This window comes from Triplophysa rosa, linkage group LG12 (genome assembly GCF_024868665.1).
Source record: "Triplophysa rosa linkage group LG12, Trosa_1v2, whole genome shotgun sequence".
Taxonomy (NCBI): Eukaryota; Metazoa; Chordata; class Actinopteri; order Cypriniformes; family Nemacheilidae; genus Triplophysa; species Triplophysa rosa.
The window spans coordinates 9190528-9209125 of record NC_079901.1 but is presented as its reverse complement, the minus strand read 5'-3'; the positions used below and the strand labels follow the sequence as shown (position 1 = coordinate 9209125).

General features: G+C 38.2%; 1 protein-coding gene across 1 annotated transcript in view; it reads left to right on the top strand.

The window, feature by feature from the left end:
- The first annotated feature begins 1684 nt into the window (after positions 1-1684).
- Positions 1685-18598, top strand: part of clmpb (CXADR like membrane protein b) — a 78763-nt gene continuing 61849 nt past the window's right edge. The window contains exon 1 of the mRNA XM_057348370.1: positions 1685-3030. Within this exon, the coding sequence (XP_057204353.1) occupies positions 3000-3030 (31 nt within the window). The 5' untranslated portion in view covers positions 1685-2999. The remainder of the gene's footprint in view (positions 3031-18598) is intronic.

The following is an 18598-nucleotide window of genomic DNA, read 5'->3' as shown; positions in this document are numbered from 1 at the left end:
ACACCCTCACGCTGGCCACCATCTTCAGTTGCCCTCCATTTCAGAATGGGTGACTTTCACAAGTTCTTGTTGTTGTTGTAGTTTCTGTGGACACGACTTTCCCTTCAGGCATAACAGTGATAATCTAAGAGTTATTGCTTTTAAAGCAGCTTGAGTTTCTCATAGAGGAATGATTTGAGACCAGCTGAACTTTTAGCAGCGTATCACTGCTATTGAACGTCGACTGTGTACAGCCATGATGTCATTTTTATTGACATTCCCTTATGTTCTCTTATTGTTTCTGACACTTGCTTGCATTAATCAAAGAAACTGAATAAATAAATAAATCAGGGATATGGATAAAGCAAATACAGGGTAGATGTCAAATTTTAAAGATTCCACAGATGTGACAGATTGAGCTGTCAACAAATATAATGACATATTTCAGCCTTTCTCATACCCTATTTACTTTCCCTCATAACAAAATGTTCTTCTCCAAAACACAAAAGGAAGATAGTTTGAAGAATGTTGGTAACCAAACCTTAGTGGACCCCATTGAATTCCGCTGTGGACACAAAACCACTGAGACATTTCTCAAAATATCTTCTTTAGAAAGAAAATTATGCATATTTGAACAATGATGATGAATAAACGATGACAGAATTTTCATAGGGTTAACTAACCCTACAACTATCTCTTTAAATACTGTATAATCGAATCAAAAAATACAATAAGACCAAAATAGATGATCTGTATGCACTTTCTGAGCAAAATTTGCTGATGAGAGTTTGCCCTTGTGTTTTCTATGCTAGAAAGAATTTTTAGTCCAGAAGGAGTTTTGTCAATTCTGTCAACATTTACTCCCCCTCATGTCATTTCAAACCTGTATGACTTTCTTTCTTCCACAGAACACAAAAGAAGATATTTTCAAGAATGTTGGTAACCGAATAACAGCGGCATCCATTTACTTATATGGACACAAAGCTCATGCAAGTTAATGGGTACTGCCGTTGTTTGAAATTTCAATAAATGATGACAAAATGTTGTTTTTATTTCCCTACGTCTTTTCAGACTTCCGAACATCACAGTGCTTTTTCATCTTTAGAGTCGATGTGATTAGAAAAATGAAAAACATCCAAAACGTCTGCTGAGACAGGAGTTTAAAAATAGCCACTGGCTTTCAATTCATGTTAAATAAGGACGCTTATGTAGATGTTGATATGTGATGATGCTCCTAGCGATTATACTGCTGATAATGGCAAGATGAAAGACAATCCTCTATAGATCTATGAGGCAAGGTCGTAGAGAACCTTTGTGCGTGTGAGTGTGTGCACAGTGCGTGCATGCATGTTGTTTCTGTATAGCGTACAGAACTCATTAGATTTGTATTATGTGTGTGTTCCAGTTGGTGTCACTAGCTGGTTGTTTTGAAAAGGGTGTCATATGAAGAGACCTTTTTTATTGTTAATCATTGATGATCTTCAGAACTGTCATGAATGCACCAAGGAATTCTGGAGCTGATGTCAAGATCTCATAGAAAGAGAATAAATAAATCACTAGACCAAACTTCCTTAAAGGAATGTGATATTGTGATGTAGGTGATGTGATATACTGTATGTAATGTTGTGAAAAGTTACTTCTCTTAGAAGCAGGTTTGAATACAGGTCAAAACTGGATACAATTTAGTCTTTAGTCGTCATAACTTTTATTTTTAAGAGATTAATATTTGATTTTCTTTCCTGTCTGTTATTGTACTGTTTTATTCGGTAACACTTTAGTATAAGGACCAATTCTCACTATTATCCAGTTGCTTATTAGCATGCCTATTATTAGCATATTGGCTGTTTATAAAGCACATATTCTACATGACCATATTCTACATCCCTATTCCTACCCAATACCTTAACCTAACAACTACCTTACTAACTATTAATAAGCAACAAATTAAGAGTTAACTAAGCAAAAGTTGTAGTTAATAGATACTAAAACCGAGAACTGGACCTTAAAATAAAGTGTGACCTTTTATTCTTCTATAAAAATGCTGCGTTGTTTTCTACCCATGGTTGGGCAAATATTGGACAGAACACACTTGGGTTAATAATAAACATTCTGGGTTGTTGCTACCCAACTATGGTTCCTAATACAATCCAGCATTTTTTTGGAGTGTAACTAAAACATTTACCTGCATTTTGCCTAAATATGCTGCAAATTATACAGCCTACCATTATTTAATTAGTGTAGATTGCAAAACATTACACATAATAACCCATATGACAGCAACAAATAGGCCTACACAAATACGTTATGACACTTTTGTCAAAATCTCAAAAATACATACAGTATGTACATAACTGTGCAATGACATCTAACTCGCAAAAATACCAACACATATGAACGATAAAATACTGTAGATACACGAGTCATATATTTACCAACAATATTGTTAACTAATTGAAACTTCAGCTTTTACATCCTGTGGCACCATGGCACATTCACAGAGCACAAGTGTTCGCATCCCCTGTTCTTTCAGAGCGTGTAAGTGTACTTCAGACTCTAGAGGTCTCCATCCTTCAGCATCCGCACGCAGCACGCTGTACATTCTTCTGCATCGGCAACAGACCTAGAGAGAGAGAGAGCGAGAGAGAGCGAGAGAGAGAGAGAGAGAGAGAGAGAGAGAGAGAGAGGTGGGGAGAAAGAGAGGACACCGCGCAACGGCAACCTGAGACGCGCGTCCTCCGTCAGAGCGCACGAACGGGGAACTCTGGTGGTTTGACGGTGAAACAGATGGAAACGTCCTGAAGATGATCTACCAGACCTTGATGATGGATCCGTCTTTCGGCACGTCCAGCTATGCTGTCCTTGCACTCGTCTCCTTATAGATCATTTTTTTCCCTTTTAAGTGCTCCACTACAGCTTTTTGTGATTGAACACTTGAATCCGTCTGAAGAATAGCGAAGGAACCGGGCGCATTGTTTCCAGTCTCAATATTACAGAGGACTTCAGTTCATACAGGATTCGTGATGTCTGCCTCACACAGCTCCTTATTCCTTTGTGAGTAAATTGAGTTATTTATTCATATTTGAGTCAGAATGCTAACATTTAGATTTGATGTGTCGGACCTCTTGTGTTCGAAGTTGAGAGGATCGTGTGCCAGAGATTGAGACATGAGTGCATTGGGTCAACGTTGTTCACCTTGAGCCGTGCCAAATAAGTTTTCAGTATTATAGGGAGCAGTGAATGAAGTCCCATATGAATGTAACAAATATCAACCCAAGGATGGCGAAATGGACATAGAGTTCAACAGAACAAGACCCCCACCCATTCGCGTGGTGTGTTGAGTAAATCAAAACCAGATGTTTTGTGGAATATGTATTGAACTCTGATGAGCTACACCCTTTAGATGGAGTGAGTTAGACAGCTTCATTGTGTCTTCTGTCGCCTGTACCTGAGACCACAATAGTCTAATAGGGAGACCTGACACAATGTGCAGTATTGGGAAATATTACAATATTCCTTCATCATTATGCATCACACTGTATAATCGTGAAAAACATATTGGCTGCTTTTGCCCTTGCGTTACGGTGAAAAATTGAACGTTGCCACTTTGCAGAACGGAACAAAGACAGGGCACATCGCCCGATCCACATCTCTTAATTTGTTGTGACATCGGATGGCAAAAATAGATCCTCATGTTAATCGTCCGCATGATGAGCCGGTGGCGCGAGCCGCTGGTGTGCCAGTGGGCACGGGGGTCTCACGCGTCCGCGTGTGTCAGGGTCAGACGCCGAGAGGATGTTTGAAAGCACGCGTGCGTCCCATCGGTCACATTTAAACGGCTCCCTCGCCTTTCATTGTTCGATGTTTGGTTTCTCTCGCGTCTTTGTAACGGGAGCGCGTGGCTGTCCCAACGTTTATTATAATCACTGCGCCAAACTTTTGTCCCTTCATCCATCTTTTGTGTCCTCTGCGCGTGAAGGCTACTGTATATGACGCAGGAGGGACGCGATGTGAGGATAGTACAGAGCTTGCCCACATGTTCCCATTATATGAACATTCCTTTATAGTCTTCGTGGTGTGTTTAGAAGGTCGTTGTTGTTGTAACACTCATGACATGAGGCGAATAGCTTACCAAGAACATTTCACACATTTATCCATCTAATTCCTTTGTCTAAAGGGTTTGAGCATGCCTGGGTATGTTTTTTTAACATTGTGTAGTTTAGTTACTGATTTCTCTATGCACTTTGTCTACAAAAATGTTATGAAATATTTGGATTTAATGAGAAATGGATTTTGAGCTAAATTTAAACAATTACAAAGCCCCCCCCCCCAAAAAAATACCAAAAAGTATATGAAGGTAACAAACCATTTCTGGCCAAAGGGTGGTTTGCTATTTTTGTGTTTATTCTATAAAATGACAACATTTGAAACATGTGGGAAGCCAGCACAACCTGGTATTTTTAAGCATACTCTTGGTATTACAAAAATATATTGGAATTCAAGTTTGGAGGAAAGCATTCACCAAAGTCTATGTAATATAAGACAGTTTTATCGATGTATCTGAAACCAGCAGAACCTCTGCTACAGAAAACAAGCATTTGTGTATCTTCCTCATGTAATATCATACAGTAGGTTACCAATATAAAATGTTTGGTCAAACTTTTGTATAGTGTTTATATCAAAGTTACCCAACTAACCAATGAGTAATATTGTATGAACGAAATTATTGTTCTAATAACAATACAATGTGTAAAGCAGACACTGCAATGTGCAGTGTTGTCTGTGCTTTGCTTATAGTGTTAAAAGAGTAACCCAAGCCCCTTATGGGATGGTGTAATCTTATTAGGGTGATGGGAAGATAGTACGAATAAAAGGGAGAGCGTGTTTCATGCACCCTGACATGCATTTAATTCATGGGCAGTGTTGTACTGTACGACGCAATGAATATGGACTTACAGTATTTGTGAAATACACAGTTTTTCTTCTATTTATTCATTCTGAGGGTAATTGATCATCACTTTGCTTCTGTACACAACTGTGTTGTTGGTTTATCAATAACAAATCACAATTGAAAGGTCACTGTATGCTTGCTATTGTGTACCAATTATTTTTGTCTTTACTGCATTTTCATGTGTTTTCAGACATATATCATTTGAATGCATTGTTGGCTTGATATAAATGATTATCGTGTTTGTGAGTGAAGAATGATTTAAATTGATGTTGTGCTTGTAGTTGTGATAGGCTTGTGCATAAAATCAATTTCCAGATGCAATAGCCTAACATTGCCATTACAAGTAAACTCCTTTAAGAATGTATAGCTCTATTAATGGACTTTAGACCAAACAAACACTGTAGTTTTTTTCCCATCTCATCTTTGAGTGTCCTCAGTGATAGACTGAATCAATAGTGTGTAATGGGGTAATTTCCATTTCATTTCATTCGATGCTTTCGAAGATCTAATATTACTTAAGTCTAGAACCCCGGAGGAAAGCTATATATATTTAATAGTCTTATCACAAAAATTAGCTGTCTCAATCTGCTGCTACCAGGAAATGAACTGAAAATTGGAGAAACCAACCCAACTCAGTACTCCGCAGAAGACACGGCAATCCATACAGATGATAAATCTCTAGTCTATCCCTTCTAACTTCAAAACTGACTGGGAATGGAAAACGTTAAATGGGAGATCTGGGAAGAAATAACCGATTGTAATTCACTTGTCAGAGCTGTAATGGGGTCATAATAAATAACTTTTTAAATGTCATGTCATTACTTAGTACTCTCCCGACCCAGCTGAGACTCCACAAGTCACTTTGACCAGGAGTTTTCTGTCAAGCCACCCGTTGAATGTGATCCAGAAAGCCTCCGGTTTTGCCATTATTTCCAATATCAGGAAACTCTTGGTTAAAGTAAAGTTTTCATTCCGTGCTATATTTTGCTCATAACCTCAGGCAGAAAGAAGATCTCTCATATCTAGAACTGACAGGACCACAGACCCAGAGGTTATAAAATGACACTTTGTGTTCGCCACACAGAAAAAGTGCATCGACTGTATAATCATGCCCAACACTTTTCGTCACGGACACACATATAGTTATTTAAGAGGATCATTCTTTTCCGTGTATGGACAAAAGCAGATAGATGTGGTTTCAGACCAGCATTGGCATTTTAATCATTTTTCTCGTACACGTACTATGGCTTTTGCTATGCGTTACATTTAAAGCCGATTGTGATTTCCGTTAAATATTTATGAGAAAACTTTTGCAGATTTTAAATGAGTGTTTACGGAGTGCTTTGAATGGCTTTTAGCGGGCTGATTTTCTATCTGGAGATTTGGATGTTTCGTTTGTTTTGTTTACTGAAGCTCAGATGCTTGGTTATAGGGACCATAAATAACCTATTTTCCAGAAGTGGTTTGGGTGTCTGGCTCTCTCGTAATATCCAGTACATTCCTGAGGTTTTCATCAGGACATTATCCAAATCAAGTCTCGCAAAAACGCAGCACTCAGGGTCTAACCTGTCTTCTAGTTTCTGCCATAGAAACCCAGATAATTCTCTTTGTTGTTGGTTGATATGGGACATGTGAAAGTCTCCTGCTTCATCCGATCTGATGTGACATTGTCTCAGTATGAAATTCAATATTTGTCCTGTGCTGTCACGCCACAGTTCCTCACAGTGTAGATAAACAGCTTGAGGAGTTTTCCAGATGTGTACAGTAAATTTGTCTTTGTGGTAGAGATGTTTGAAAGGTTGGGTGAAAGTTAAAATACCATTCTTCCAGCCCAGCTTAATATACAGAGACAACTACAGTATAAGTAAGCTGTTTGTAGGATGAAAAATGTCAACATTGTGGTTTTATGACGCTATCAAAGCAGTGTTTGAACACGCTGGGAAACCCAATATAGCAAAATGAGATCAACCAGATGAGACGATGGGATTATTGGTTTTATCATTATAATCTTATGAATTCATTGTGAATCTGAATTTAATTTGTTCATTTTTGAAAATGGCTTTAGGTAATTTACGTTCAAGGAATATACAGTAGGTTGTCATCATACCACAAATTTTAAAGCACCATCTGCTCCCTCATATTTATAGACATAAACACATAAACGTTCGCTGCATTTTTTCTTAAACATAACAATAAAATCTTTCGTCACGAACCAAACTTCAACGCTCGCAACAACATACAAATCTACATGCTCCTTAACTTGAGAAAAAAATCAAAGCAAGTCGTAGCAAACAGCAGGCCACGGTTGAATCATTCTCAGTCCTATAAATCTCAGCCTCTTTTGACTCCCTCGGCTAAATTACTCCCAGATTACTCTGGAGTCGTTCAACAGGAACTGCCTCTTTTCCTTTACGGTAACCTTTGACAGATGTTCACGAATGGTCCAGGTTGACAATAATTCAGTCCAGATGCATCTCAAAGCTCAGCTTGCTTGCATAAGTGACTGGTCATGCGTGGTCACCGTGCCGACAATCAAGATTATGATTCAACTTCCAGTATTCCATGGCCCAACAGGATTGTGCTAATCGCCACCTCCGTGCTAAATTGCAAGAGAAAGAACAGAGAGCGCCCGTGCATTATTCGATGCAGCAAATAACTATGAAAGTCAATGGTGCGAGGGCAATTACGTTTTTCCTGTTTCTTGGAAGTAATTTGTTGTAGCGAGAGTAAACAGTTTGATGAGAGTCCTTATGGAGGAACCGAGATTAGCGCGATGATAAACAGTGTGCTGGAAGAATTGCCAATGAAGCAAACATTGAGAACATTGAGTAATAAGAAGTCCACTTCTGCGGAGGGTATTTCAGAACAAGAAACTTTCTTTCTTATTCACTAAACAGGCGCTGTCTGTGGGCGTCTATAGCATTGCTGCATTTAAGTAATTCTGTTGAAATCTTATTTATGTAAATGAGGCTTGTAATAGATTGTTCATTATTCACAAAATGCTAGTTATATTGGCCTGGTGCAATTAATGCTGCATCCGCGGAAAGCAAACGGTAAACAGAAGTTTATTTAACGGGTTTGTTTGTATACGTTTTATATTCATAATGGCAGCAGTGATTCATGAAATGACGGAGGAGAGCATCATATATCTAGAAATGCAGTTTTGTGGGGTACGCTTTCTGCATTTTAAAGAGGCGATTTGGGTGCCTGTATTGCAGTGGTAGAGTGATGCTGTACAGTCCAAGTAAAGTGTGTCAACGTATGCAAGATATTTTGCCCATGCAAGGTGAATATGTATATCACAAACTTTTTTGAACTACCTGATTTGCATAATTCTTTTAGGGAATCGGGTGCTAAAACAGCATGCGTAAATAAACAACATTATCTGTGTGTTTAAGAAGTCAGTTTTTGTCTGCGCCCTTGCAGTGAGACATCTGAAAAAATCATGCATCATGCTGTTAAAGGGAAAGTTCGCCCAAAAATAAAAATGTGGTCATCATTTATTCATCCTCTTGTTTTTTAAAAACTGTATGACTCTTTCTTCTGTGGAACACAAAAGAAGATATTTTGAGAAATGTCTCAGTGGTTTTGTGTCCATATACAATGGATGTCATTGGGGTCCAGTGTTGTTCCGTTACCAACATTCTTCAAAATATCTTCTTTTGTGTTCATGCAGGTTTGAGATGAGGAAAATTATAAATGATGAAAGAATTTACTTTTTTTACCGCTTTAATGATGATTTCATCATGGGTGTGTATTGACTGTATACTCTCAGGTGCAGCGTGATGCTGTGTTCACTTCCTCTCCAAACAGGAAGAAGTATCTTAAAGACAAAAAACACACTGACACGATGAAGGCATCTGGTGCTTTTGTCTATTTCGAGCTCAGGCGGCTTTGATCCATACTTCCTTCGAGCAAAAGCAGGTATATTTCTATCTTCAATGGGGAGCAGTGATCTGTCTGAGAGAGACAATAAATAAATAAATAAGCAAACCGATTGCCAAAAAGATAACATGACTGCTGTTTAAAAAAGCCTATAAAAAATTGGAGAGTGTACATGGATCTTGATTCTAAAAGAAAGTGTTTGCTAGGGAAAGAATACCCTAGAGATTATCTGCTCTGCTGTGAGAGCTCCAGCTTTGTTCATGATCCACTGAGGCAGTTTTGTGGAGCGAGGAGACAGACAGAGAGATAGGTTTGTCTGGTACGTGAAGCTGAGACCGCTGTTATATTCTGTGTTACATACTGTTGCCGTCTGATTACTTGCATTTATTAATATATTCACGAATAATACAAAACGCAACAAAGTTTTAGAATATTTTTAATAATGCACATAAAGGTAAACTTGTATGCAATTTTCCAGCTGTTTAGAAGCTGTTTTAAAATTTAAACTACAATCTCATGGCAATTTGTAACTATTTTTAGGTCGAATCTTCTTTTGCGGTTAATGTAAGTTCAGGGGTAGGGTTAGGGGTGGGCTTCATTGTTGTATTTGTATAGTTTTTTATAATAATTCATATTTTGGTGTAACTCACATTAAACAAATCAGCCGCCTTGTAAAATAGTGACGAATTCCTGTGAGATCAGACTGGAAAATTATATTCGTTGCACTCCACTATGGCATGTCAAGACGTATCTCATCCGGTTTGATGTCAGTGGGCCTTGTAACTATAGTTTTATATTTTTTTACTATATTTAACCCTAGTAAAGTTTAAGTTTAGTTGAGTCATAACCGATTGATGTCAAACAGAATGTTATCATATTTTGAAACGTTTCTTTCCAAATTTAGACAGTGGCCTTTTCAAGGTGTGGGGTAATAGACTGAAAACAATATAGAACTGACGTTTAACTTTTTTAATTTTTTAGTCTTTTAAATTTTGATGTCGTAATATTTGTGCCTTTATGGACATAATTTCCACCATGTTGAACACAAATTTACTAGTGCAGTTATTTATATCGGTTGCATTCCTGAGAAGATTGAAAGCACCTGTCCCTTTTTTCGTTGAGTTATTTCTTTCTTTCCAGAACCTTGCAATTGATCAATCACCTCACAATTACAAGATGAGATTTAAGTGGATTACTTAGGTATTGTAACTTTAACATTTTCTTTGCCGATGCATAGAATGCCTCAAAGGAAACAATTGTATTACATCAGGAAACATGGCTGCATCCTCAGGCAGGAAAGCAAACTCACTCAGAGCATCTTCTGTCTCCCACCAGGAATTCATTAGTGAGAGACTCCAGCTTTTGTTTCCACATCTTTGACAGGCAGCTGTAATTGAATTGAATTGATTAGATAGATAAAAACATCTTCGCAACATACGCATGTTTCTACACACAGAGAGCGCCCTTTAGATTTGTTGTGTATCATCTCCTCTTTGATCTGGGAAAAGCTGGAGCCGGAATGTGAGGGGAAATGTTCCACATCACTCTATTTAGACACCCACTGTTCCTTTCAATTTGAAACAGACTATTAGCTCTGCTAGCGGGCCATTCCATTTGATGTTTCGAACTGGCCTGCTCCATTGTCTCACTTCATTTCAGTCCCTTCAGCCAAACTGAACCCCCACTACGCATTTACTCAGCGTGGATGGGCTTGTTTCTGTTCAATGCGGTGTTGCCAGATGTTGAAAGGAGAACAAGCAACTTGGTCTCACAAGACTTTCCGATGAGTTTAAGTGATCTGTAGTTGTAAAAGTAGATTTATAGGCGTGGGAAGTGTCTTATTTGAGTTATTTTAGGGTGAAACTAATAGTAATATGTAATGTCATAAAATTAATAGATTAAGGCTAATGTGCAACTGGCTAACAATTATTAATCGTGATTAATTGACTCCAAAATAAAAGTTTGTGTTTCATATATGTGACCAAAACCAGTCTTCAGTAGCACGGGAACATTTTTAGTAAAAGACAAAAATACATTGTGTGGGTCAAAATGATCGATTTTTCTTTTATGCCAAAAATCATTAGGATATTAAGTAAAGATCATGTTCCATGAAGATATTTTGTAAATTTCCTACCTTAAATATATAAAAACTTTATTTTTGTGAGTGGATGGTCTATATATATATATATATACCAAACATGTATATTTTAAGAACTATGTGTAGTATATATTTATACAAAATATAGATTATATTTAAATATAAATTCAATATTATAAAAACATATACATACTGTATAAATATTTATTTTGCAATCTGTTAATCGCGATTAATTAATTTGACAGCCCTATTATTCTTAATATCTACAAAAATAGTTCAATAATTCACATACAGTAATGATTGTCTAAATCTAAATTAATACCAAAATACAGCCCTTAGCTTCCCCTACTTAGCATTTTGTTTTATCATTTACTCGCATTCGAGTTGTTCCAAATCTGTATCAGTTTCCTAGTTCTGATGAACACAGATAAAGATATTTGGAAGAATGCCTATAACCAAACAGATCTCGCCCCCCATTGACTCCCATAGTAGGAAAAATTACTTTATAATTTTTTTTCTTCTGTTGAACACAAAAGAAGACATTTTGAAGAATGTAGGACAGCAAACAGTTCTGGGGCACTTTTGACTACCATTGTTTTTTTTACCTACTATGGTAGTGAACGGGTGGCAAAATCTGTTTGGTTACAAGCATTATTCCAAATATATTTCTCTGTGTTCATCAGAACAAAGACATTTATACAGGTTTGGAACAACTGGAAGGTGAGTAAATGATGATAGAATTTTCTTTTTTGGATGAATTATCCCTTTAATATGCTAACATTGAGGCCAAGTCATGATCTAGTGAAACTAAATATTTGCTGTTGACAAATGCATTTCTTTAGTACAGAAAGGTCGTTCATTATAAGGAAAAAGCTGCTCTAGCAGTAGCAGAATATGATTACATCGATCTCTTTTTGAACTGATTGATGAGATGCAGACTGATTTTATGACTCTGCAGAATGACTCTTCACTGAATTTACTTCTTTATGATGTTTGCTTTTCCAGGATGATGTTCATAAAATGACGGCTCCATATTTAGAGCTTCCATTATGGACCTTTATGAATTTAAAATACAGGACTAGAAAAATGACCAAAATCTAAGTTAATGTTTATCGTTATCGAATCACGTATATTTCATGCTAGCTGTCGCCGAGCTTTGATGATACTGCAATTTAGCATTATCATCAATTATTTTATCTAATAGTAAACATTAGATAAAAGTACTATACTTTGATGATAATGCAATTTAGCTACACAAAAAGCGCAAATTACTTCACCTTTTCATAGTCTCATCTGGATTTCATTCATGAATAATTTTGCTACTCAGAAAAAGTTGTATCCTTTACTAAAAATCTGTGTCTGTGATTATCAGTGTCTTTTGAGGCACTCCAGGAGCATCACATTACGTTCATCAAAGTTTAATGGATTTTATGTGTGTGGATGGAGAGCTCCTACATTAAGCACTGGTATTTTTAACAGGAATGACTCGGCGTGGGTGATGAATGACTTCATTATCGGACCCCATGTCACACATTGCTCACTTCATAGTAGAGTAAAAACATTGCATGAAGCAGTATCACTGATCATCCGCAAGGCTGCCTGCAATTAACTCCCTAATGCGGGTGATTACGCTGACCCCGCCGTGCCAGTTTATCTAAGTGACTCGACCTTTTAAACGCCAGGCCGCCACACGCGCTCCCTGGAAGAGTTTTATGCTTGCGCCCAAGATTAGGCTCCTTGTTCGGGTGATTTCACCTTGAAAAAATTGTAATGTGCACTGGCCTGCTGTAAAAAGCTCCTTTTTTCCTTCGGAACAGATGGCGAACCCGCCTCGTTTTTTACGAGCCGTTAGACTTGACTCGTTGATGAAACGGAGACCTTCCACCGCCCTGCTCATGCAGATGTGTATCTTTACGGTTTAATATATCACTCGCTTTACCAGGCGGAGAAAGCGCTAACAGCCAGCCGACAGTACCTCCATACGTTAATGTTTTACCCAACGTGCCATCCGAGGGTGGTGATATCAGGACGCATTCGCTGTCAGCATCTGGCGTTGCTACAGCCCATCAGATTTATTCAGGGATATAGCCAGAGCTTTCGGTTGTAACACTGTTTGGCTGAAACATACACACTCCCACATTGAGACCTTGAGGTAGGCCTGCGTATAGCGTAACAAGCTTAGTGTACCTCAGGGAGGAAAACAAACATTAAAGTCGTTCTCTTCCTGTGTCCCCGCCTGCAGCCATATTCCTCTGTACATGCTTAATTGTTTAGTCATATTTGGATTCCCTCGTGTGTCTTTGCAGCTGATTATGTGTGATTCTGATGCAGGATACTGTAGCTGTACACACAGTCCATCAAAACAGAAATCTGTGATTTTAAAGGAAGCACGCTTGGAAAAGGAAAGGGGTTAAAAGACGTTTGGGTTGTGCAAAAAATGTGAACGCATTTGAACAAAATATCTGAAATATTAAAAATATATAAATCATGTTTTCAACTGTTTAACCGTTCCAGTTTTAGTAAACATTAGATAAAAGTACTATTAACGTCTAAAATGACATTAAAACAATATTTGGCATTCAAAATCAAATCGATTGGTATTCAGTTACGATAGTTCTTGTTTATGTGCATACTGAATTTTCATTGATCTTTACGATACTGTTTATCTGACGCCATCTTTGCAGTGCATGAATGGTATTGTGTTGTGTGTAAACAAATATTTTAAAGAACCAAAATTAACTCTTGTGTGGTGTCTTTTTTTACTTAGCCAATGTTTGAAGTCTAGTGAAGTCCATTTATTAAATCAGTACAAAGATTGATTGTTTGATTGATGTAAAAATACTTTACATATTTGCTTTACACTTTGCCTTAATCCAGTTACAAGCAATTTAGACTGCATATACGGCTAATGTTTGCCTTTTTTTAATCACATTTGTGGAAAAAGGTGCAAAATAGGAGTGAAAAATATGTATTATTATTAATAATAATAATAATTAATTGATAATTTAATGAAACATATTATATTCATTTTTTTCATATTGATATACATTTTTTAGTATTCCTCTTGAATAAATATAAATCTGAGGTTGAACTTTATTCACATCTTTTATTTATTCTTCATTTCTTTAAAAAAGGGCTACACTAGTTTTATAAAACCTAAGCTTTCTTAATAAAAAACTATTTTTCTGTTGCCTTGCAAACACTGATACGTATTTCCATCTGGAAATGCAAATCTGGTTGTTTCAGTGCTGTTATTGATTTACATTTTGTTTTTGTCACCACTGGCTTGTTCTTATTTATATTTCAAGCCTAGCTGCAGGTTATACTGAATCCCATTATGTATCTCATAATTTTATTCTGCATCCTTCTTACAGTGGAGGGATGTGGAGTACTCAGATTTGGCATGATTTGTTGTCCCTGGTCCAGAGAGACTCAGGGGGGGAGAGAAAACAGCTACGTTTGCAAAACGAGGCTTTCAGAATAATTAAAACTTGAGCTATAGGACTGCAGCAGACCTCAAAAAATATGCTTTTCAGGTACGGTAAACAGTCTGATCAACTCCCATGTTATATACTGTATATTACGAAGTATGGATCACCAGTGGTATTTTATTGAATATTTCCAGCTTTAACCTCTTAACCTGTGTTGTTGTGGCTTTTGTTTCACCACAACGAGCAGGTTGTACCTTCCCACCTTGATTAATGTAACCCAACGCTGAGTGATGCGAAAGGCCATGTGATCTCTATAGTTGGTTAACCTTTCTTGTTGGATGCTCTTTTGACATTGAGCAATGTGGTGGATTCAGGTCTTCACCAGCCTGTGTGCTAACGAGCCAATTAAATCCCTGGTGTCATGGTGCACACGGCCGGGGGAGAAAAGAGCAGCGTGCTGCCTCAGCAAAGGACAGCCCAGAGCGCCACTGAATTCCATCTGAATGCAGAGGTGGAGCGCTGCTGGGTGCCATTCGGCGATGTAACATGTGCCCTTACCACTTCAGTTGAGTCTTGTTAGGAAGATTCAAAAACGATGCATTGCCCTTTTCTCTTTCTTGTGACATTTCCTGGGTTATTTAAGCCGCACGAGCACTGACACCACCTGAGATCTAAAGTAAGAACAATCTTGTTAGTGGTGAGTGTAGGGCAAGCATCACTGTTAAATAAGATACGTTGTTTTCTTGCTAGGAAGATGTTAAGACAGATGAAAATCCCACACATTGAGAAGATTCGAAATGCTGTTGATTTAAATTTATATCAAAACAAACACAGCTTTTCAACACACATACAACATCTAGCAAATATTCATAAAATAGTTTGTTGGGTTGTTGATTTTCAGAAGTGTTTCTCAGAAATCGATTACTTTGCCTTAAAGCAACCAGCCGGGAAAATGCGTGGCATTGGTGTTGCATCTTGGAAGAATTTCATTTGATAAATGTTTGAGCTCATGTTGAAATCTCTGACTTGGCTTCCAGATGTTTGTATGTTGACAAATCTGCGCACAGTTTGAGACATTGTCAAGATCTCTTGTGAAACTCTAGAGGAGACACATGTGAGATGACTCGAGTATTTTTCCTCAGGACAAAAATCTGGGATGCATTAGATTTAAGCAAGTCTCTGAATAATCTCAATCTATCTGGTTGTCTAAGAAAAACAACTACAATATTAAAAGATTTCATGTTTGACCTTCTTTCCTACATTCTGTTTTCTTTTCTTGCTGATATTACTTTATAAGCAAACGATTTTTTTTTGCAGTCATTCTTTATTCATTCTATGTTGAGTCTTTATTTTTCCTTACATTTTATTTTTACATTTATTAGGGTGACCATACGTGCCCTATTTCCCAGACACGTCCTGGCCAGGATTTCGGGTGCATCCTCCGGAGATCGCATTTGTCGACCGCGTATGTCATCAAGGTTCTCATATTTCAGTAAAAAAAAAACTATATAAAATTATTTTTATTTTCTCATAAGACGTATAATCATTGAAGTTTCATTCTTACCTTGAAATGTAACGGTTGTTCTCTGAAATAAAACTGAAATAATAAACCTTGATGACGAATGCGGTTGACAAATGCAATTTACAGAGGATGCACGCGAAATCCCGGCCAGGACATGTCCGGGAAAAATTGGCACTTATGGTCACCCATTGATGCCTTTGGCAATTTTTTTAATCCAAAGTGACCTCAAATGCATTTAGGGTATGCTTTTTTAAATCAGTTTGGGAGCGCAGTGCTCTACCAAATGAGCTAAAGGACCATATTTTATATTTGTTTTTCATAAAGCAGTTCAACTGGTTTTAGTGAAAGGCATCTCCCATAGTTGCAAAGAGCATGGCAGTCAGTATTTGTCCGCCACATTGATTCAGACAATTTAGCTTTTCATCTGACTGACTGCCATCCTTGACTCAATGTGCTTGGCTATTTATGAGCGTTTGACCCAAGCAAACACATCCAAAGTGGCTTAAAGTGGTCACCGAGCTCTCCGTTCCTTTCGTAGAATGTTTACCTTCCCTCAGACTTGCCCCATGACTTATTCATCATGGTGCAGAGAGGTCTGCTACGCTTCAAACGGAAAACTTACACCCCTGTAAACAGCATCTCTGCACCTCGATGCTTGTGTAAAGCAGCTTTCTTCTACTTCATACGTTTTCTTGCTCCCCAACCATAAATATTCCTTCACATCACTTTATGTGTAAGCAAACATCAGGAGACATGAGGAAAGAGGGGACACGCTGGATTCTGTCTCCACTGGGCTGCTATTATTCATAGTTTATACAGACTGTTTACACGGAACCGAAGTTATGAATTGTGCAAATAAAGTTCCTTCTTTTGTCCAATTAAATTAGAGTGACATAAATTAGCTGCTAGCAGTGCGCTTCGCTGTAATGTTACGCCGTGAAAGGGCTTCGCATTAGGGCGCCAGGCTAATGTGTTTAAAGCAGATGCAATTAAAACCAACGTGCCGCCTGATAACGGCAGGATTACAGCTACTCTAAAGGAATTATGGAGTATAGGCGTCTGTCTTATAATGTGCGGCTTATGCGACAGATTCGCTCTTTTCCACTGACAGTAATGAATGGTGTGGCAGATCTTTGCAGAGCGGATGAAAAGCAACATCATGCTGAGAGATGTAAAGTGAGGCTCATTATCGGTACACAGGTGGGGCCTGGACAACAGAAGCCTAAAGAAGCAGATAGAAACGCTTTCTATCTGACAAGATTAGACATGTTTTGTGTTTTTGTAATGTAGTGTGAACTGATTTCTGTCGATCTCTTGCTATCGGCTGTAATTCATGTGTGCCGGTCTCTTTCTAGCAGGTTTGTAGGTCTTGGCGTGCACCTGTTTGAAGGTCAATAAGAAAACATTTCCTTTAACTGAATCCACATTAAATTGAAAGATCTGTATAATTAGTCCATGTCTTTTTCCAACTCGTCCTCATTCGCCCTTAGCATGGCTAACTCACAACACCCTCTGGGGCGATTTATAAGAGGGTATTGATCTTTGGATCATGTGACCGGGATCAATACCTAGAAATCACTGTGCTGTATTCAAGAGCAGTCCAGTGTGTGGCAGAGGTTCTTTAGAAAGGTTGCCTGGAGGGCAGAAGGACGAGTCCTTGAAAGTACTCTGGTGTGCAACCACTGAGCAAATCAATTCTATCGCGGTAAAAGGAAGGACATCAGGTCCAGCACCATCAGGTCCAACAGGGATGTATTTTTGGATCTATAGGGCATGCTGGGAAGCTATTCCTTCTAGAATTTCACAGGGATATTTGATTCCACACCATCTACTGTGTGTCATTTCGGCCATTGATTTCACATGAACAATTAAGGAAAAATCAGGAAGTGTCTTGACTGGTTACAGGTCTAGTTGTTGATCTTTTTTCTATTTAAAGCAAGTTGGGAGAGGACATATGGCTCTCATATAAGCTCTGAAAATGCTGGGTTGTTTGCAACCCATGGTTGGGTCAAAATGGGACAAATCCAACGCTTGGGGTATAAATTAACCTATGCTGGGTTGTTTAGCCCAAAATGCAGGGTTGTTTCGACCATGGTTGGGTCAGATCTAAACCAGTTTTGGGTAAATCTAACCCAAAGGTTGGGTTCATCACCTTTTTGATCCAAAGTGAGCCCTCGTGGAGAGAGGACAGGAAGCAATGTGGGACCGAGAAGGGGGAGGATAGGGAAAGGATCATGAGATGGGATTCAAACTCGGGTCGACCGAAGCGCAACCGCGAAATGTTGAGCACCTGACCCCTATAAATTCTAAACATGTATTTAAGTTAATTGTCTCAACTTTTATGGAGAAACATATGTAACATACTGTGTAGATGACTTCATAGCCAGCAGACATGGCCACTAAACTCTTTTGATTTCATGATGTCTTTGAAGCAAAGAATGTCTGGCTTTAACAGTGTCAGACATTACGTTCCCTTTGGGTATGTTCAGGTCAAACTTTGTTAGCTGTAATAAGTTATGGACTTGTGCTTGTTAGCACGATCTGACAGTTGACTGGGACATGGATCATCATTGTGAATTTTCAGCAGCTGCATTGGTAACAAGAACATCAGAGCATGAAGGAGACTTGAAAATTGACTTGCTCGAACAGTGTGTCTCTGTGGTCAGTATACATACAGTAACAGCACTGCCTCAACCAGTAGAGTCCGTTTAGGGTCAGACTAATGGTTTGCAGGC